Genomic DNA, 21,268 nt, shown 5'->3' with positions numbered 1-21,268 from the left:
AGTCCATGCAGTCGGTGTCTCTCTCAGTCCATGCAGTCGGTGTCTCTCTCTCTGTCCATGCAGTCGGTGTCTCTCTATCAGTCCATGCAGTCGGTGTCTCTCTCTCAGTCCATGCAGTCGGTGTCTCTCTCAGTCCATGCAGTCGGTGTCTCTCTCTATCAGTCCATGCAGTCAGTGTCTCTCTCTCTGTCCATGCAGTCGGTGTCTCTCTCTCAGTCCATGCAGTCGGTGTCTCTCTCTCTCAGTCCATGCAGTCGGTGTCTCTCTCAGTCCATGCAGTCGGTGTCTCTCTCTCTCAGTCCATGCAGTCGGTGTCTCTCTCTCAGTCCATGCAGTCGGTGTCTCTCTCTCTCAGTCCATGCAGTCGGTGTCTCTCTCAGTCCATGCAGTCGGTGTCTCTCTCTCTCAGTCCATGCAGTCGGTGTCTCTCTCTCTCAGTCCATGCAGTCGGTGTCTCTCTCAGTCCATGCAGTCGGTGTCTCTCTCTCTCAGTCCATGCAGTCGGTGTCTCTCTATCAGTCCATGCAGTTGGTGTCTCTCTCTCTCAGTCCATGCAGTCGGTGTCTCTCTCTCTGTCCATGCAGTCGGTGTCTCTCTCTCTCTCAGTCCATGCAGTCGGTGTCTCTCTCTCTCTCAGTCCATGCAGTCGGTGTCTCTCTCTCTCAGTCCATGCAGTCGGTGTCTCTCTATCAGTCCATGCAGTTGGTGTCTCTCTCTCTCAGTCCATGCAGTCGGTGTCTCTCTCTCTGTCCATGCAGTCGGTGTCTCTCTCTCTCTCTGTCCATGCAGTCGGTGTCTCTCTCTCTCTCAGTCCATGCAGTCGGTGTCTCTCTCTCTCAGTCCATGCAGTCGGTGTCTCTCTCTCTGTCCATGCAGTCGGTGTCTCTCTCTCTCAGTCCATGCAGTCGGTGTCTCTCTCTCTCAGTCCATGCAGTCGGTGTCTCTCTCTCTCAGTCCATGCAGTCGGTGTCTCTCTCTCTGTCCATGCAGTCGGTGTCTCTCTCTCTCTGTCCATGCAGTCGGTGTCTCTCTCTCTATCAGTCCATGCAGTCGGTGTCTCTCTCTCTCTCAGTCCATGCAGTCGGTGTCTCTCTCTCTCAGTCCATGCAGTCGGTGTCTCTCTCTCAGTCCATGCAGTCGGTGTCTCTCTCTCTATCAGTCCATGCAGTCGGTGTCTCTCTCTCTCTCAGTCCATGCAGTCGGTGTCTCTCTCTATCAGTCCATGCAGTCGGTGTCTCTCTATCAGTCCATGCAGTCGGTGTCTCTCTCTCTCAGTCCATGCAGTCGGTGTCTCTCTCTCTCAGTCCATGCAGTCGGTGTCTCTCTCTCTCAGTCCATGCAGTCGGTGTCTCTCTCTCTCAGTCCATGCAGTCGGTGTCTCTCTCTCTCAGTCCATGCAGTCGGTGTCTCTCTCTCTCAGTCCATGCAGTCGGTGTCTCTCTCTCAGTCCATGCAGTCGGTGTCTCTCTCTCTCAGTCCATGCAGTCGGTGTCTCTCTCTCTCAGTCCATGCAGTCGGTGTCTCTCTATCAGTCCATGCAGTCGGTGTCTCTCTCTCTCTCAGTCCATGCAGTCGGTGTCTCTCTATCAGTCCATGCAGTCGGTGTCTCTCTCTCTCAGTCCATGCAGTCGGTGTCTCTCTCTCTCTCAGTCCATGCAGTCGGTGTCTCTCTCTCTCAGTCCATGCAGTCGGTGTCTCTCTCTCTCTCAGTCCATGCAGTCGGTGTCTCTCAGTCCATGCAGTCGGTGTCTCTCTCTCTCTCAGTCCATGCAGTCGGTGTCTCTCTCTCTCAGTCCATGCAGTCGGTGTCTCTCTCTCTCTCAGTCCATGCAGTCGGTGTCTCTCTCTCTCAGTCCATGCAGTCGGTGTCTCTCTCTCTCTCAGTCCATGCAGTCGGTGTCTCTCAGTCCATGCAGTCGGTGTCTCTCTCTCTCTCAGTCCATGCAGTCGGTGTCTCTCAGTCCATGCAGTGTCTCAGTCTCTGTCTGAGAGTACAGTAAGGCCCCGCCCCCGGTGATGGCAGAGCCGAGCCCCGCCCCCTGTCGGTGCGGAGGGTCATTGGTTGGGATCTGTCCGCTCTCAGTGGGGTTTCGGTACAGAGATCTCCGCACACCGGGCGCCGGTCCCCGGATCTCCTCCGCCGTCATGGCGTCCATCCCGTGCCGGGTGCAGTATTTGGATGATATTGATCCGTTCATCTGTACGAATTTCCCGGAGCCCCGGAGACCTCCGGTCTACAACTTCCCGGAGAGCGCCCCGCTCAGCGATCAGCTGCCCGCCCTGCACAAACTGCTGGAGGCGCCGCTAAAGGTACCGGAGGGGGGTCCTTATCCTGTGTTTGGGGGGTCCTGGTCCTGTGTATGGGGGGGGTCTGGGGGGTCCTTGTCCTGTGTATGGGGGGGTCCTGGTCCTGTGTATGGGGGGGGTCCTCTGTATGGGGGGGGGTCTGGGGGTCCTGGTCCTGTGTATGGGGGGCCCTCTGTATGGGGGGGTCTGGGGGGTCCTGGTCCTGGTCCTGTGTGGGGGGGGGGTCTGGGGGGTCCTGGTCCTGTGTATGGGGGGGGGTCCTCTGTATGGGGGGGTCTGGGGGGTCCTGGTCCTGTGTATGGGGGGGGGGGGTCCTGGTCCTGTGTATGGGGGGGGTCTGGGGGGTCCTGGTCCTGTGTATGGGGGGGGGGGTCCTGTGTATGGGGGGGGGTCTGGGGGGTCCTGGTCCTGTGTATGGGGGGGGGGGTCCTGGTCCTGTGTATGGGGGGGGTCTGGGGGGTCCTGGTCCTGTGTATGGGGGGGGGGTCCTGGTCCTGTGTATGGGGGGGGTCTGGGGGGTCCTGGTCCTGTGTATGGGGGGCCCTCTGTATGGGGGGGTCTGGGGGGTCCTGGTCCTGGTCCTGTGTGGGGGGGGGTCTGGGGGGTCCTGGTCCTGTGTATGGGGGGGGGTCCTCTGTATGGGGGGGTCTGGGGGGTCCTGGTCCTGTGTATGGGGGGGGGGGTCCTGGTCCTGTGTATGGGGGGGGTCTGGGGGGTCCTGGTCCTGTGTATGGGGGGGGGGGTCCTGTGTATGGGGGGGGGTCTGGGGGGTCCTGGTCCTGTGTATGGGGGGGGGGGTCCTGGTCCTGTGTATGGGGGGGGTCTGGGGGGTCCTGGTCCTGTGTATGGGGGGGGGGTCCTGGTCCTGTGTATGGGGGGGGTCTGGGGGGTCCTGGTCCTGTGTATGGGGGGCCCTCTGTATGGGGGGGTCTGGGGGGGTCTGGGGGGTCCTGGTCCTGGTCCTGTGTGGGGGGGGGTCTGGGGGGTCCTGGTCCTGTGTATGGGGGGGGGTCCTCTGTATGGGGGGGTCTGGGGGGTCCTGGTCCTGTGTATGGGGGGGGGGGTCCTGGTCCTGTGTATGGGGGGGGTCTGGGGGGTCCTGGTCCTGTGTATGGGGGGGGGGGTCCTGTGTATGGGGGGGGGTCTGGGGGGTCCTGGTCCTGTGTATGGGGGGGGGGTCCTGGTCCTGTGTATGGGGGGGGTCTGGGGGGTCCTGGTCCTGTGTATGGGGGGGGGGTCCTGGTCCTGTGTATGGGGGGGGTCTGGGGGGTCCTGGTCCTGTGTATGGGGGGCCCTCTGTATGGGGGGGTCTGGGGGGTCCTGGTCCTGGTCCTGTGTGGGGGGGGGTCTGGGGGGTCCTGGTCCTGTGTATGGGGGGGGGTCCTCTGTATGGGGGGGTCTGGGGGGTCCTGGTCCTGTGTATGGGGGGGGGGGTCCTGGTCCTGTGTATGGGGGGGGTCTGGGGGGTCCTGGTCCTGTGTATGGGGGGGGGGGTCCTGTGTATGGGGGGGGGTCTGGGGGGTCCTGGTCCTGTGTATGGGGGGGGGGGTCCTGGTCCTGTGTATGGGGGGGGTCTGGGGGGTCCTGGTCCTGTGTATGGGGGGGGGGTCCTGGTCCTGTGTATGGGGGGGGTCTGGGGGGTCCTGGTCCTGTGTATGGGGGGCCCTCTGTATGGGGGGGTCTGGGGGGTCCTGGTCCTGGTCCTGTGTGGGGGGGGGTCTGGGGGGTCCTGGTCCTGTGTATGGGGGGGGGTCCTCTGTATGGGGGGGTCTGGGGGGTCCTGGTCCTGTGTATGGGGGGGGGGTCCTGGTCCTGTGTATGGGGGGGGTCTGGGGGGTCCTGGTCCTGTGTATGGGGGGGGGGGTCCTGTGTATGGGGGGGGTCTGGGGGGTCCTGGTCCTGTGTATGGGGGGGGGGTCCTGGTCCTGTGTATGGGGGGGGGGGTCCTGGTCCTGTGTATGGGGGGGGTCTGGGGGGTCCTGGTCCTGTGTATGGGGGGGGGTCCTCTGTATGGGGGGGTCTGGGGGGTCCTGGTCCTGTGTATGGGGGGGGGGTCTGGGGGGGTCCTGGTCCTGTGTATGGGGGGGTTCTTATCCTGTGTATGGTGGGGTCTGGGGGGTCCTGGTCCTGTGTATGGGGGGTCCTCTGTATGGGGGGGTCTGGGGGGTCCTGGTCCTGTGTATGGGGGGGGGGTCTGGGGGGGTCCTGGTCCTGTGTATGGGGGGGTTCTTATCCTGTGTATGGTGGGGTCTGGGGGGTCCTTGTCATGTGTATGGGGGTCCTTATCCTGGGGGGTCCTTATCCTATGTATGAGGATCCTTACCCTGTGTATGGGGTCCTGACTCCTGATCCTGGTGTATTGGGGTCCTTATCCTTCGTATGAGTGTCCTTATCCTGTGTATGGGGTCCTGAAACTTATATGGAGAGGGGGTACTTATGGGGGTTTTTGCCTTCTATGCAGGGTCCTGATCATTTATGAGGGTGTCCCTATGCTGTATATTGGGGTGAGGGCTACCCTGTATTAGGGGTCCTGAACATGTATGGGGGGGGGGGAGCGGTCTTTGTTATGTATGGGGGGGGAGGAGGATCCTGATCCTATGTATGGGGGAGTAGTAACTTATGGGGGTCCTTTACCTTGTATTGAGGGGGCGGCTCTGATCATGTATGGAGATCCTCGTCCTGTGTATATGGGGGTCCTGTGTATGGGGGGCCTTTATCCGTTATATGTGTGTTCCTGATCGTGTATGGGGGTCCTTATCCTGTGTATATGGGGGTGGGGGGTCTCTATCCTGTATATAGGTGTTCCTGATCATGTATGGGGGGGGGTCAGTATCCTGTATATAGGGGGTCCTGTTCATGTATAGGGGTCCTTATCCTGTATATATGGGGTTCCTGATCATACATGGGTACCTTTTTTATCTTTATATGTCAGTTCCTGATCATGTATGGGTGTCCTTATCCTGTATATGCAGGGTCCTGATCATGTATGGGGGGTCCATATCCTGTATATAGGAAGTCCCTACCCTTTATGGGGGAGTCCTGATCAAGGATGGGGGTCCTTATTCTGTATGGGGGGTCCATATCCTGTATATAGGAAGTCCCTACCATGTATGGGGGAGTCCTGATCATGTATGGGGGAGTCCTGATCATGTATGGGGGTCCCATGCCCCCATTGATGACATTATGGGGGTGGGGGGAGGAGGTCTGATCAGGAAGGGTTATTGGGGGGGGGGGGTGTATCAGCAATAAATGACGCTGTGCTGTGGAGTATAGAGGGTTAATGTCAGGTAGGTGCTCCTGTCCTCTGGATGTCATTACTGTCAGGTGACGATGATGATGAAGATGACGATAATTTCGATGGTTTGGGGGTTCCTGTAGGCAGGAGGGGGTTCCAGCAGAATCTGGGGCTCAGTGGTGGATTTTATAGGGTTAATATCATATTGTGGCTCCCATCCCATCTGTTACATGGTTGTTCCATGACCCACGGATGGAAGGTGGGGGGGGGGGGGGTCTTGGAGGATTTGGGGGTCCTGAACAATCTGGGAGCGGTTATGTTGGTATACAGGATTTATGAAGCTCCAACAGTTTGCGCATCGCCTTACAATGTAGCGGGGGGGGGGGGGGTCAGTACAGTTACAATACAGAAGGGACGGGGAGGGCCCTGCTCATGGAGCTTACAATCTAAAGGATGTTTTGATGTCATTCCTGGGATGGGGTATTGGGGGGGGGGGGGGGTCTGATCAGGGAGGTGTTGGGGTATCAGCAGGAAGTCGGACATTGCAGTGCAGTTTAAAGGGTAATATCATGTTGGTGCTCTGATCCCATAAATTACATGGGGGGGGGGGGGGGTCTGACATGGAAGGTTGGGGTGGGCTCTAGCAGAATCTTGGTGTCTGCAGTGGAATTTAAAGGGTTAACACCTAGCTGTTTCCTATCTATCTGTGCCATTACTGTTACATGATGACCTTTGGGGGGGGGCAGGGGTTTGATCTATCTGGAAGCTTTGGGGGTTCATGTAAGTGGGGGGGCGTTTAGCTTTGATCCAGTGGAATTTAAAAGGTTAATATGTTGTGGCTCTTTTTCCACTGTCACATGACCTTTTTTTTGGGGGGGGGCTCTTATTTTGGCAGGTAGTGGGACTTTGCAGTGGAATTTAAAGGTGTAATATGTTGTGACTCATGTTCCATCACGGTATAAGCTGGGGGTTTTTTTTTAATACGAAAAATTTTGTGGGCAGGGGGGTATTTCAGTCCTTTTGCTGTGCAATGCCCCCCAGAACAGCCTGGGGACTTCTGTTATGGGCCTTTAGGGGTTAATGTCACTATGTGTCACCCTGAGATGTCATGATGGTTAAGTGACCTACATTGGGGGGTGGGGGGGGGGGTCTAATTGGGGAAAACCTGGGGGTCCCCCTATATTGTTTGTTACCACCTCCTGGGAAATGAAGGGTTAATGTCATCTTAGGTGCTCTTGTTCCATTGATATGTCCCCAATGTGGGGGCTCTAATTGGGAATACATGGGGGTCCCGCTATATTGTATCAGATGGACCCCACAGGGGATTGTAGCCTTCCCCTTGGAAATGAAGGGTTAATACCATGTTAGGGAGGGGGAACCCCTTCGATGGGTAATACTGTTTTGGTGTGTCGTGATGGCCCCCCGTGATGGGGTTGAAGGTGGAGGGGGGTAGAGGTGTTTATTGTAGGTGTTCTTGATACATAGATAGTTGTGATATGAAGTATGAGGTGGGCTATGGGTTTTGGGGTATCGATAACATATGGATAGGATATTAGAAAACAGCGCTTCCAGGCGTATGGAAATAAATATAACAACTTAAGCCGCGGAAGATTTTACCCCCTTCCTGACCAGGGCCTATTTAGCGATTCGGCACTGCGTGAATTTAACGGACAATTGCGCGGTCGTGCGACGCTGTACCTAAACGAATTTGACGTCCTTTTTTCCCCACAAACAGAGATTTCTTTTGGTGGTATTTGATCACCTGTGCGATTTTTTGATCATGCGCTATAAACAAAAAAAGAGTGACAATTTTGCAAAAATAACAATATTTTTCACATTTTTTTAATAAGAAATTCCCCAAAAAAAAAAAGTAAAATTTTTTAACATTTTCGGCCAATTTGTTTTATGCTACATATGTTTGGTAAAAAAAAAATCGCAAAAAGCGTATTTTGATTGGTTTGCACAAAAGTTATTGCGTTTACTAACAAAGGGAAAGATTTTTGTCATTTTTGTTGTTTTTTTTTTTTAACGCGTAATGGCGGCGATCTGCGATTTTTTTTTTTTTTTTTTTTTTTTTTTTTTTTTTTTTTTGCGGGACTGCGACATTGTGGCGGACAGATCGGACCCTTGACTGACATTTTTGACACTTTTGGGGGTACCAGTGACATTACTACAGTAATCAGTGCTATACATATGCACTGTTACTGTAAAAATGACACTGGGCAGGGAAGGGGTTTACTGTATTGGAGAGGGAGGGGTCAAGTGTGTCCCTAGGGGCGTGTTTCTTACTGTGATTGGACATGGCTACTAGTGTAAGAACAGAGATCAACGGTCCTAGAACCGTCTGATCCCCGTCTGATCTCCATTTTTACACAGGGAGAACTGACGGGCGGCTTGTTTACATTAGCCGCCTGCCTTTCTCCCTTCCCGGCGAACGATCGCGAGTGACCGGCAGACATCGGGTCCGCCGGTCACACGCACTGACTTGTTAGGGAACGAGCCGGGGCGGGCGCACGCTCTCCCGCTATTGGCTCACAAGCCAGTGACAGGCTAGTGACGTACCGGTACGTCACTTTGCCTGGCCGGGGCTGACCACCGCAGTTTATGTACTTGTGGCGGTCGGCAAGTGGTTAAACAGCCTTGATGTCCCCCAGGATATCTATATGGATGAGCCTTCTATATACCTCCAATTACCTCTGAAACTCCTCCATGCTTAAAATCTCAAACAAAAGAGGGAAGGAGCCAAAAATAGTGAAGCCCGTAGGGTGATTTTATTCTAAAAAGTATTAAAAAGCTATTCACAAACATAAGAAAAGTATCCGCGTTGTATACAGATCAATAGTCACAGTAAGCCGATCCACTTCCGGGTACGCTGCCGGCGTGCGTTCCATGGTGGTTTAAGGAAGTGACGTTGTGTGACGAGTGTCTGCCAGGAAGTTACGTCGACGCGTTTCGTCCGCCTATCTGGGGCGTCATCAAAGACGTATGCTTTCTTGTAGATGCTGTGTTTATGTGGTTTGGAAGTTCTGATGCCCGCCCCGGACTGGGTTGGCGGTGTCGAGGGGTACAGGTGTTTATTGTAGGTTTCTTGATACCTTTGTAGATGTGATAGGACGTATGAGGTGGGCTATGGTTTTTGGGGTATTAATAACTTATGCTATCTTGTAGATGCTGTGTTTTTATGGTTTGGGGGATCTGATGCCCCCCCCCCCTCCCAGACAGGGTTGAAGGTGGAGGGGGGTAGAGGTATTTATTCTAGATGTTCTTGATATATATGTGGGTGGTTGTGATAGGACGTATGAGGTGGGCTATGGTTTTTGGGGTATCAATAACATATGCTATCATGTAGATGATGTGTTTGTGGTTTGGAGGTTCTGAAGGCCCCCCCCCCCCCGGGATGAGGTTGGAGAGGTGGGGGGGGGGTGGAGGTTTCATTATAGGTGTTCTTGATACATTTGTAGATGGTTGCGATATGACGTCTGAGGCCCTTCTAATGGAGCCCCAGCATCTCAGACGTGCACGGCGTGGATGCCAGGCCAAGGCCAGCTGTAGGACCTTTTGCTCCATGGCCGTGCCGGGACTCGTAGATCTAATTGGACTGTATTCTGTGTTAATCCAGACTTTACCTTGTGACCCCCCCCCACCAGCGGTAACAAACTAGCCAATTTTTCATCCTTAATCTCGCAGCAATTAGTTTTATCGCGCTCCACCCAGATCTCAAATTATTTATGGCAGCCGGAGCCGTTTCTGGAAAGGTTGATGTTGTGCGGAGATGCCCCTCGCTGACCCTCCCACCTAAAACCCTTCAATCCCCTCCATGTTAATCCCTCTCTGCTAATGCTGCTTCTTCCCAGTCATCTGTAGGATTTGCAGTCTGAAAGGCCAGTTGCACGCTCCTCGTTCCATAAACAAAGATATGTTTTTCTAATGGTCGTGAGACAAGGGGATGTCATTGTCTGGTGAAACAATGGGGAGGGGAGTTGGGGGGGGCGTGCGTGCCCCCCCAAAAACAAAACAATGGTCATATGGGTTGATTTTTCCATAGCCAGGGTGCACAGTGCTACATGACCTGGGGGGGGGGGGGGGTTTGGGACTTGAGTTGAAAGGGCTTGTGTCATGTTGGGGCTCATGCCCCATGGATTCCAATACTGTCGTATAGGTTGGCGGGGGGATTCTGTAAAAAAGAAAGGTTCTTTCGCTGTCCAGTGGATGTCAGAACAATCTAGGGACCTCCGCTCTGGGGATTTTAAAGGTTAATGTCTTTTTAGATGTCCTGTCACCCTGAGATGTCAAGATAGGTAAATTACCTGTTTGGGGGGGTCCCCCTTGGGAAAACCTGGGGGGGGGGGTCCTCCTACACTATAGCATCTGTTCGATAGAGATTGTAACCATCTCCTGGGAAATGAAGGGTTAATGCCATTTTAAGGGTTCATGGCCCATTGTTATGGTCTAATCAGGGAAAACCTAGGGGGTCCTGCCATATTGTATCTGTTAGATGGACCCTACAGGGAATCGTAACCATCTCCTGGGAAATGGAGGTTTAATACTATTTTAGGGGCTCTTGTTCCATTGATCTGTCCCCTTTGTGGGGCTCTAATTAGGGAAAATTTGGGGGGTCTGCCATACTTTATTTGTTAGATGGACAACACAGGGGATGGTAACCGTCTCCTGGGAAGTGAAGGGTAATCACATTTTAGGGGTTCATCTCCTTGGAAATGAAGGGATAAAGGCATTAGGTTTTAATGTCTCAATAAGTCCCTACTGTGGAGGTTCTAATTGGGGGGGAGGTGGTGAACTGGGGTTCCCATCATACTGTATCTGTTAGATGGACCCTACAGGGGATATTCATCTTTAATTTCTCAGGAGAAGGTTACAGCCACCTTAGGGGCTCTTGTTGCATTGAAATGTCCCCATTGTGGTGGCCCAGATTAGGGAATACCTGGGGGGGGGGGGGTCCCCACCATATTTTTAAGATCCCCACATTCATATTGAAATTATGGGTTGAATTGGGGAAAACATGAGGGCCCCTCCATATTGAATCTGTTAGGTTGCCTCCATAGGGGATTGTAACCACTTCCTGGGAAATGAAGGGTTAATTATACATAGAGGGTCTTATTCCATTGATATGTCTCCATTGTGGGGGCTCTAATTGTGAAAAACCAAACTTTTCTGTTAGATGAACCCCATATTAGCATGGTAACCTTCCCCTGGGAAATGAAGGGTCAATGCCATTTTAGGGGTTCATGTCCCCATTATTATGTGCCTATTGTGGGGACTCTAATTGGAGAAAATCTGGGGCCCCCCCATATTGTATCTGTTAGGTTGCCTTTATAGGGGATTGTAATCACTTCTTGGGAAATGAAGGATTAATGCTATATAGAGGGCTCTTGTTCCATTGGTATGTCCCCATTGTGGGGGCTCTAATTGGGGAAAACCTAGGGGGTCTCGCCAAGTTGTTTGTTAGATGAACCCCACATTAAAATTGTAACCTTCCCCAGGGAAATTCAAGATTAATGCCATTTTAGGGGTTCATGTCCCCATTGATATGTGCCCATTGTGGGGGCTCTAATTGGGGTAAACCTGGGGCTCCTGCCATATTGTATCTGTTAGGTTGCCTTTATAGGGGATTGTTACCACTTCTTAGGAAATTAAGGGTTAATGCTATATAGAGGGCTCTTATTCCAATGATATTTCCCCATTGTTGGGGCTCTAATTGAGGAAAACATGAGGGCCCCCCCATATTGTATCTGTTAGGTTGCCTCCATAGGGGATTGTAACCTCTTCCTGGGAAATGGAGGGTTAATGCTATATAGAGGGCTCTTATTCCACTGATATGTCCTCATTGTTGGGGCTCTAATTGGGAAAACTGGGGGTCCCCCATACTGTATTGGTCATATGGACCCCACAGGGGAATGTAACCTTTGAAATGAAGAGTTAGTACTGTTTTAGGGGCCCAGGTCTCTCTGATTTCCCCCCCCCCTTTTATTACATAAATCACGGGGGGCCCTAATCAGAAAGAAGCGGGGGCCCTGCCATTTATTACATAATCTATGGGGGCCCTAATAAGAAAGAAACCGGGAGTCCCGCCATTTATTACGTGGATCTCGGTATAGATTGGGGCCCCCGCCATTTATTACGTGGATCTCGGTATAGATTGGGGCCCCCGACATTTATTACGTGGATCTCGGTATAGATTGGGGCCCCCACCATTTATTACGTGGATCTCGGTATAGATCGGGGCCCCCGCCATTTATTACGTGGATCTCGGTATAGTTTGGGGCCCCCGCCATTTATTACGTGGATCTCGCTATAGTTTGGGGCCCCCGCCATTTATTACGTGGATCTCGGTATAGATTGGGGCCCCCGCCATTTATTATGTGGATCTCAGTATAGATTGGGCCCCCCGCCATTTCTTACGTGGATCTCGGTATAGATCGGGGCCCTCGCCATTTATTATGTGGATCTCGGTATAGATTGGGGCCCCTGCCATTTATTATGTGGATCTCGGTATAGATTGGGGCCCCTGACATTTATTACGTGGATCTTGGTATAGATCGGGGCCACCGCCATTTATTACCTGGATCTTGGTATGGATTGGGGCCCCCGCCATTTATTACGTGTATCTCGGTATAGTTTGGGGCCCCCGCCATTTATTACGTGGATCTCGGAATAGATTGGGGCCCCCGCCATTTATTGCGTGGCTCTCGGTATAGATCGGGGCCCCCGCCATTTATTACGTGGATCTTGGTATAGATTGGGGCCCCCGGCTCTTGTGAGATTTAGTCTGTAGGGCCAGTTGCACGCTCCTTGTGCCGTGAACGAAGATGCGTTTTGCTAAACGTTCGTACGATGAGGAGATGTCCTGGTCTGGTAGAGCAAAAAAAAAAAAAAGCGAAAGGGGGGGCGCCAGGAAAAAAAATGGCCGCACAAGTTTGATTTGCGTTAGCCCGGTAAAACGCGGCCCCTCATCTTTCGCAGTAATCCTTTCCCCTTCTGATGTCAGGACGCACGCTGCGTCTCCGGACAGGCTGGTGAAGGGGTTAAGCGTTGTCTGGGAACACACGAGCACGCCCTTCTTCCATATATGTTTCTATCCCAAATTTAGCTGAAGTAACTGTTGGCAAGCGCGGTGACGTCTGGCTGGAACATTACCTCCCTTTCCCCGACCCTTTGATCCGCTCTCCTTTTTTTTTTTTAAACCTTCTTTTTGGCTTCTAAATAAGATTTTGGTTTCCGTGGCAACCGGGCCTGTTTTCCCTCACTGAAACCAAGCGGGCCCTGTTGCTCGTGCACCTGTTTATCATTGTGTTCCCTGGCATTGTTTTATCCCTCCTGCCTTGGGGGGGCCGAATCTGGCCGACAAATGTCTGTCAGACCGGTTTGTTTTTCATACACGTGTCTCTGCTTTTTGTTGTCCTAAGAAGTGTGAGGCGCGAGCGTCACCCATCGCAGAAAGTTCTGCCGTGTCATGTGACGTCTGATGTGTGACTCATCGCACGGGCTGCGAGCGACTGACTAACTCTTCCCTCATCGTCTGCTTTACCTTTATAAACATCATCTAAGGGAAGTGCCTCAGTTTTGTGGTGTAGATAATTGCGCTTTTTCCATGCGCTAAATGAACAACCATAAGGCTGTGGCACCAGCAGCACCAAATCCCAGTAAGGCCCAGGTATCGCCATAGAAACGCAGTCCGGATGGGTTCCAAATGCTTTTCTGTATGTTCGTTTTTGATGTGTTTCAGTGCGTTTTTGGTGCATTTTTTTTCTCCCCTACTTTTTCTTAACCTTAAAGTGTAAGTAAACCCTCCTCTGCAGGTTGTACCTATAGGTAAGCCTATGATAAGGCCTATGATAAGACTTACCTATAGGTACTGTAAATATCTCCTAAACATGCACAGTTTAGGAGATATTTACCTTACATGCAGCCAGTGACGTCACTGGCGCATGCGCTCTGAAGGAACGGCCGCTGGTGCTGTTCCTTCAGAGCCCCGTGCCGTGACCATCGGCTCCTACTAGCGTGCGCGGGAGTGATGTCACCGCGGCTCCGGCCAATCAGATGGCCGGATGCCGCGATCCCGGAAGACAGGCGACTGGACATGTCGCCTGTCATACAGGTAAGCGGGCGGCACTGCGGGGACTCGTTCTGAGGTAAGTATTTCATAATGAGCTAGTATGTGATGCATACTAGCTCATTATGTGTTTCTCTTTCAGGGTGTAAAAAAAAAAAAAATCCGGTTTACAGCCTCTTTAAGGGCCAGTTCACACCAGATGTAATCCAGTGCGTGTTTTTTTTTATTTTTCTGCATCAAAAACGCATGGAAAGTAGGTTTTATGGTTTTCAATACCAAAGTTCACACCAGTGCGGTCAGTCCCAGTGCGTTCCAGTTACAGAACAAAAAGTAGAACATGCTGCATTTTTTCTGCACTGCACACTGGACTGTACTGGAATGCTGTAAAATGCATAAAAAACGCACCAAAAAATGCACTGGAGCACGCGTCCTTTAGGGTTAAGAAAAAAATAGGGGGAAAATGTACTGGACTGCATCGAAAACACATGAAAAACACGCATGCAGAAAAGCATCCGGAATGCATCCGGACTGCGTTTCTATGGTGTGAACTGGACCTAAGGGCAAGTTCACACCACATGCAGACCAATGCGTTTTTTTTTTTTTTGCATCAAAATTGCATGGAAAGTAGGTTTTATGGTTTTCAATGGTAAAGTTCACACCAGTGTTGTCAGTTCCAGTGCGTTCCAGTTCCAGAGAAAAAAGAACATGCTGCACTTTTTCTGCACTGGACTGTATTGGAATGCTGTAAAACACATCAAAATTTATTAGAGGTTAAGAAAAAGGAGGGGGGGGGGGTAAATGCACTGAACTGCATCAAAAACGCACCAAAAACACGCATGCAGAAAAGCATCTGGAATGTATCCAGTCTGTGTTTTCTATGGTGTTATAATGACGCTTTTTCCATGCGCTAAATGAACAACCATAAGGCTGTGGCACCAGCTGCATCAAATCCCAGTAAGGGCCAGTTATCACCATAGAAACGCAGTCCAGATGCGTTCCAAATGCTTTTATGTATGCGCGTTTTTGATGTGTTCCAGTGTGTTTTTGGTGCATTTTCGATGCAGTCCGGTGCATTTTCGTTGCAGTCCAGTGCATTCCCCCCCCCCCCCCCCCTACTTTTTCTTAACCTTAATGGCCAGTTCACATCACATTTAATCCAGTGCGTTTTTTTTTTTCTGCATCAAAAAAGCATGGAAAGTAGAATATATGGTAAGAACACGCTGCATTTTCTCTGCACTGCGCTGCACTGGACTGTATTGGACTGCTGTAAAACGCATCAAAATTTATTAAGGGTTAAGAAAAAGGAGGGGGGGGGGGGGAATGCACTGAACTGCATCAAAAACGCACCAAAAACACGCATGCAGAAAAGCATCTGGAATGCATCCAGTCTGTGTTTTCTATGGAGTTATAATGACACTTTTTCCATGCGCTAAATGAACAACCATAAGGCTGTTGCACCAGCAGCACCAAATCCCAGTAAGGGCCAGTTATCACCATAGAAACGCGTTCCAGGTGCTTTTCTATATGCGCGTTTTTGATGCGTTCCTATACGTTTTTTGGTGCATTTTCCATGCAGTCCAGTGCATTTTTTCCCCCCTCCTTTTTCTTAACCTCAGGGCCAGTTCACACCACTTGCAGTCCAGTGCATTTTTTTTTTTTTCTTCATTAAAAACGCATGGAAAGCAGGTTATTTGGTTTTCAATGGTAAAGTTCACACCAGTGAGGTAAGTCCTAGTGCGTTCCAGTTCCAGAAAAAAAAAAGTAGAACATGCTGCATTTTTTCTGCACTGGACTGTACTGGAATACTGTAAAATGCACCAAAAACGCACTGGAGCACACGTCCTTTAGGGTTAAGAAAAAAGTAGGGGGAAAAATGCACTGGACTGCATCAAAAACACATTAAAAACAACATGGATGCAGAAAATCTTTTTTTGAAAAAAAAAAAAAAAAAAAAGAAGAAGAAAACACGCATGCAGAAAAGCATCTGGAATGCATCCGGACTGAGGTCCAGTTCACACCATAGAAACGCAGTCCGGATGCGTTCCAGATGCTTTTCTGCATGCGTGTTTTCTTCTTTTTTTTTTTTTCAAAAAAAGTTTTTCTGCATGCGTGTTTTTAATGTGTTTTTGATGCATATAACATATAAACAAAAAAAGAGCGACCATTTTGAAAAAAAAAAAAATATTTTTCACATTCTGCTATATGACATTCCCCAAAACAAAAATTTAAAAATCAAAATTTTTTAACATTTTAGGCCAATTTGTTTTCTGCTGCATATTTTTGGTAAAAAAAATTAGCAATAAGCGCATCGTAGATTGTAAGCTCTAACGAGCAGAGCCCTAAGATTCCTACTGTATTAAAGTGTATTGTATTTGTATTGTCTTCCCTCACATTGTAAAGCGCTGCGTAAACTGTTGGTGCTATATACATCCTATATAATAATAATAATAATAATTTTGTTTGGTTTGCGCAAAAGTTGTCGCGTCTCCTAACTACGGGAAAGATTTATGTAATTTTTATTGGTTTTTTTTTTTTTTTTTTTTTTTTTTTTTTTACTAGTAATTGAGGCGATCTGTGATTTTTTTTTTTTTTTTTTGCGGGAAAATTGCAATAAGCGTATTTTGATTGGGTTGCGCAAAAGTTATGTCTACTAACTACGTGAAAGATTTATGTCCTTTTTTTATTGTTTTTTTTTTTTTTTCTTACTAGTGATGGTGGTGATCTGCGATTTTTTTTTTTTTTTTTTTTTTTTTGCAGGACTGTGACATTGCTGTGGACAGATCTGACCCATAACTGACATTTTTGACACTTTTGGAGGGACCAGTGACATTACTACAGTAATCAGTGCTAAAAATATGCACTGTTACTGTAATAATGACACTGTCAGGGAAGGGGTTAACACTGTGGGTGATCAAGGGGTTAAATGTGAGCCTAGGGGAGTGTTTCTAACTGTATGGGGGAGGGGCTTCTGAAATGATCATAGAGATCTGTAATCCTATATAGAAGGATCACAGGGGCTCTGTGATCATCTCAGGGAGAAGAACGGTCTGCTGTGTTTACAATAGCTGACCGTTCTTCTTCTCTCAGTGGGGAGCGATTGCGGGTGTCAGGCGGCAATCGGAGCCACCTGACACACACATCGGCTTCCCCGCTGACGAGCGGGGGAAGGAGTGCGCCGCGGCGTGCGCTCACCCCCTAGCCTCCTGAGAGCGAGCGGCGTATACCTATATCGCTTTGCCCAGGAGCGGCTGCCTGCTGCAGTAAATCTGTGGTAGGCGGTCGGTAACTGGTTAATAAAGACAAGTCTGTTCCAGTGCGTTTTTTATGCATTTTACCACATTCCAATGCAGAAACAATGCAGCATGTTCTACTTTTTTTTTTTTTTTTTTTTCCCGGGAACTGCAAGCACTGGTGTGAACTATGCCATTGAAATCCATGTAATCTATCTGTGTTTTTGATGCAGAACAAAAACGCACTGGACTGCATGTGGTGTGAACCGGCCCTAAGGGTCCTTTTACATGGGACTGAGGTATAATCATTCGATTCCTGGCAGAAAGTTCCCGCGTAAACACACGAGGATGGACTGCCTAGTAAATGCTCGCACATTGGCGCACACACACATATAAGTTTGTTTCGCTTTTCTCATGGTGTGGTGGTGTATGCAGACACACACTATATTACCAAAAGTATTGGGACGCCTGCCTTTACACGCACATGAACTTTAATGACATCCCAGTCTTAGTCCGTAGGGTTCAATATTGAGTTGGTCCACCCTTTGCAGCTTTACCAGCTTCAACTCTTCTGGGAAGGCTGTCCACAAGGTTTAGGAGTGTGTCTATGGGAATGTTTCACCATTCTTCCAGAAGTGCATTTGTGAGGTTCAGTCAGTGATGTTGGAGAGAAGGCCTGGCTCGCAGCCATTGCTCTAATTCATCCCATAGGAGTTCTATCTGGTTGAGGTCAGGACTCTGTGCAGGTCAGTCAAGTTCCTCCACCCCAAACTCGCTCATCCATGTCTTTATGGACCTTGCTTTGTGCACTGATCTTTATACAACACAAGTAGATGCGTCTGTCTGTGCGTGCGTGCGTGCGTGCGTGCGTCTCTGTCTGTGCGTGCGTCTGTGTGTGTGTGTGTGTGTGTGTGTACAGGCACAATAAAAACAATAGCCTGCATTCAGACGTATTTAAAAAAAAAAAAATACAGGAATGCCTAAAAAATGGCGTTTTTAGGTGTCTGTGTGCAAGAGCCCCCCCGCTCACATGTGCTTTCCCACACATTTCAGAAATGCTACAAGCGCATTGTGTTCGTGTGTAATTATTAGGCCTCTTGCACATGATACTCCTGTTTGAGCATCTCGCAGCTTGAAAAAGCTCCGTACAGCTTTTTTTTTTTTTCTAACCTAAAATACAACCCATTAATTGTAATGTGCCTGTGCACACAGGTGCATAAACAAGCACTGGGCATTCTTCAGTAAGAACAAAACAGAAAAATCTGCATTTTTTGGTTCAGTAATTTAAGCCTCAATGCACGCAAATATGCACGAATACTCGCAAATATGCGCAAATGCCATACAAAGAAAAACGTCTGGAAAAAGTAGATGTTCAAACAGGAGTATTGTGTGCAAGAGGCCTAATGGCACCCCAAGCGTGGGTAGCTGGCATGCGTTTGCTGCGCTGTGAACACACTGAGCATGCACCAAAATGCCTGGTGTTAGACATAACAGGAAATGAGGGAAATTCCCCCTCCCCCTTTCTATATGACCGTTGTCAGACAATAGAGGAAATAATTGAAAATCCCCCCTCTCCCCACACTTCCTTCTTGGCAAATTTCAGACATTACAGGAAATGAGGGAACATTCCCCCCCCCCCCCCCCCCCCATCTTTCTATGACAGGTATGAGATAATACAAGAAATGAGGATCCCCCAACGTTCTATTTGACAGGTATTCAACATTACAGGAAATGAGGGAAACCCCCCCCCCCCCCACTTCTATATGACTGATCTCTGACAACACAGGAAGTGAGGGAAATCTCCCCCCAAATTTCTATTTTACAGGTCTCATAACACAGGAAATTAGGGAACCCCCACACCCCACACTTCTGTTGGACAAGTTTTGGGCAATACAAAAACTAAGGGGGAACCCCCCCCCCACATTCCTCACTTCTTTTTTGACAAGCATCAGACAATACAGTAAATGAGTGAAAATCCACCCCACGCCTCCTGTTCGACAGGTATCAGACAGTACAAGAAATTAGGGAAAGATCCCTTTCCTCCCTATTTGACAGATGTCAGACAATTCAGGAAATAAGGAACCCCCCCCCCACTTCCTGCTCGACAGGTGTCAGACAATACAGGAAATGAGGGAACCCCCCCCCCACTTCCTGCTGGACAGGTGTCAAACAATACAGGAAATGAGGGAACCCCCCTTCACACTTCCTGCTGGACGGGTATCAAACAATACAGGAAATTAGGGAACCCCCCCTCCACTTACTGCTGGACAGGTGTCAAACAATACAGGAAATGAGGGAACCCCCCTTCACACTTCCTGCTGGACGGGTGTCAAACAATACAGGAAATTAGGGAACCCCCCCTCCACTTACTGCTGGACAGGTGTCAAACAATACAGGAAATGAGGGAACCCCCCTTCACACTTCCTGCTGGACGGGTGTCAAACAATACAGGAAATTAGGGAACCCCCCCCCCACTTCCTGCTGGACAGGTGTCAAACAATACAGGAAATGAGGGAACCCCCCTTCACACTTCCTGCTGGACAGGTGTCAAACAATACAGGAAATGAGGGAACCCCCATTCACACTTCCTGCTGGACGGGTGTCAAACAATACAGGAAATTAGGGAACCCCCCCTCCACTTCCTGCTGGACGGGTGTCAAACAATACAGGAAATTAGGGAACCCCCCCCCCCACTTACTGCTGGACAGGTGTCAGACAATACAGGAAACGAGAGACCCACCCCCTCTTCCTGCTTGAGATTGAGAGGTATCAGACAATACAGGAAATTAGAGACCCCCCCCACTTCCTGTTTGACAGGTTTCAGACAATACAGGAAACGAGAGAACCACCCCCCACTTCCTGTTAGACAATACAGGAAACTAGAGAACCACCCCCACTTCCTGTTAGACAATACAGGAAACTAGAGAACCATCCCCACTTCCTGTTAGACAATACAGGAAATGAGAACCCCCCACTTCCTGTTTGAGAGAGATCAGACAACACAGGAAATAAGGGAAAATTCCCAACCTTCCATCCCACACTTGGTATTTGATAGGTGTCGGTCATTACATCCCTCCACTTCCTATTGACGGGCATTAGAGAATACAAGGAATGAGGGAAAATTCCCCCAAATTCCTATTTGTCATATGTCAGACACTACAAAAAAATACCCCCCATGGTATTATCAGGAGTCCCTCTCTATTTGGACCCTCTGTGTTTAGAATGTAGCACTCTGTGCACGTAGTCACTCTGAATATAATATTATAATAGAATTATATTTGCGTCATAATTCTGTTATGAACTAATTCTATTATAATATTAAAATGTTATAATTTAGGCATAATTAGTTAATTCTAATCGAATTATAATAAAAGGTCATCCTTGTCTCTCTGCTACTGTTATCCAACCAATGAAAGGCGCAAGGACCGGATGTCATTGGCAGTCACTGCGCTGCAGTAGAGAGATGAGAATATGCTGTTATATTGACATTTTGATAAAGTTAAAGCGGAGTTCCGCTCTCTCTCCCCCCTCCCCCCCTCCGAAAATTGAAAGTCAGCAGCTACACACACTGTACACATTATGGAGCTGCTGACTTTTAATATTAGGACACTTACCAGTCCTGGAGTCCAGCAAAGTCGGCACCGCAGCCGATGTTTCCAGGCTCATGCTAGGGATCGAACGATTATCGGCAAGGCTGATATATCGAGGTGGCCGATATTTCGGGAAAGTGCTTGTAGCGGAGTGATCCCTGCAGCTAGAGGCATCACCCCGGTACCGGCGTCCATAGCTGACGGTTGGCTGTCTTGTACTGACAACTGATGCGGCTAAGAAGCCGCTCCGCTGTCATTACAAGGAGCGGGAGGGGAAGTCCCCCCTCCTGCCGCCGCCTTCCGCAGCTCGCCCGGGTCTCCTGTCCCACTGGGAGACCCGGGCAACCGTCCTGCACGGCCGCCGAACACCCGATCAAAACCGCATTCGGCTCTGATTGGGTCTCATGTAAAAACCCAGAAGTGATGTCATGACTTCACTTCCGGGTACTCGGCGCCAGATTAAAAAAAATGACAGCATTCAAAACAGCCAAACTTGGAGTTTTTTAATGCTTTTAAGTGCAGAGGAGGGGTTTGGGGTCTTTTAGACCCCCAGATCCCTCTACAAGAGTACCTGTCAAGGGATAAAAAAAAAATTTTAAATGTACGAAAAGTTTGGCTGATACCGATATGCAATGGCCAAAATATCGGTATCCGCAACGAAAAACCAATATTGGTCGATCACTACGCTGTACGCCCCCCTTGCCGCCGTGTGCATGAGCCCTTGCAGGCAGGGCTGCTGATAGAAATCACGTGGCCCCGTACAGCCTACCTGGCAGGGCCCCCCTGGAATATCAAAAAAACAATTTCACTAAAAATATTCTAAAATCGTTCTTAGAGG

The 21,268-nt window shown here is 49.7% G+C and overlaps 1 protein-coding gene across 6 annotated transcripts in view; it reads left to right on the top strand.

The window, feature by feature from the left end:
• Window positions 1-2,129: 2,129 nt before the first annotated feature.
• Window positions 2,130-21,268, top strand: part of FHOD1 (formin homology 2 domain containing 1) — a 246,311-nt gene continuing 227,172 nt past the window's right edge. For all 6 annotated transcript variants that reach the window (XM_082270033.1, XM_082270037.1, XM_082270034.1 and 3 more), the window contains exon 1: window positions 2,130-2,310. In XM_082270033.1, coding sequence (XP_082126159.1) covers window positions 2,146-2,310 — 165 coding nt within the window. In that variant the 5' untranslated portion in view covers window positions 2,130-2,145. The remainder of the gene's footprint in view (window positions 2,311-21,268) is intronic.

The sequence above is a fragment of the Pelophylax lessonae genome (assembly GCF_965119305.1).
Source record: "Pelophylax lessonae genome assembly, chromosome: 10".
Lineage (NCBI taxonomy): Eukaryota > Metazoa > Chordata > Amphibia > Anura > Ranidae > Pelophylax > Pelophylax lessonae.
Note: the sequence above shows the minus strand (reverse complement) of the source record. Positions and strands in the feature narration are given on the sequence as shown.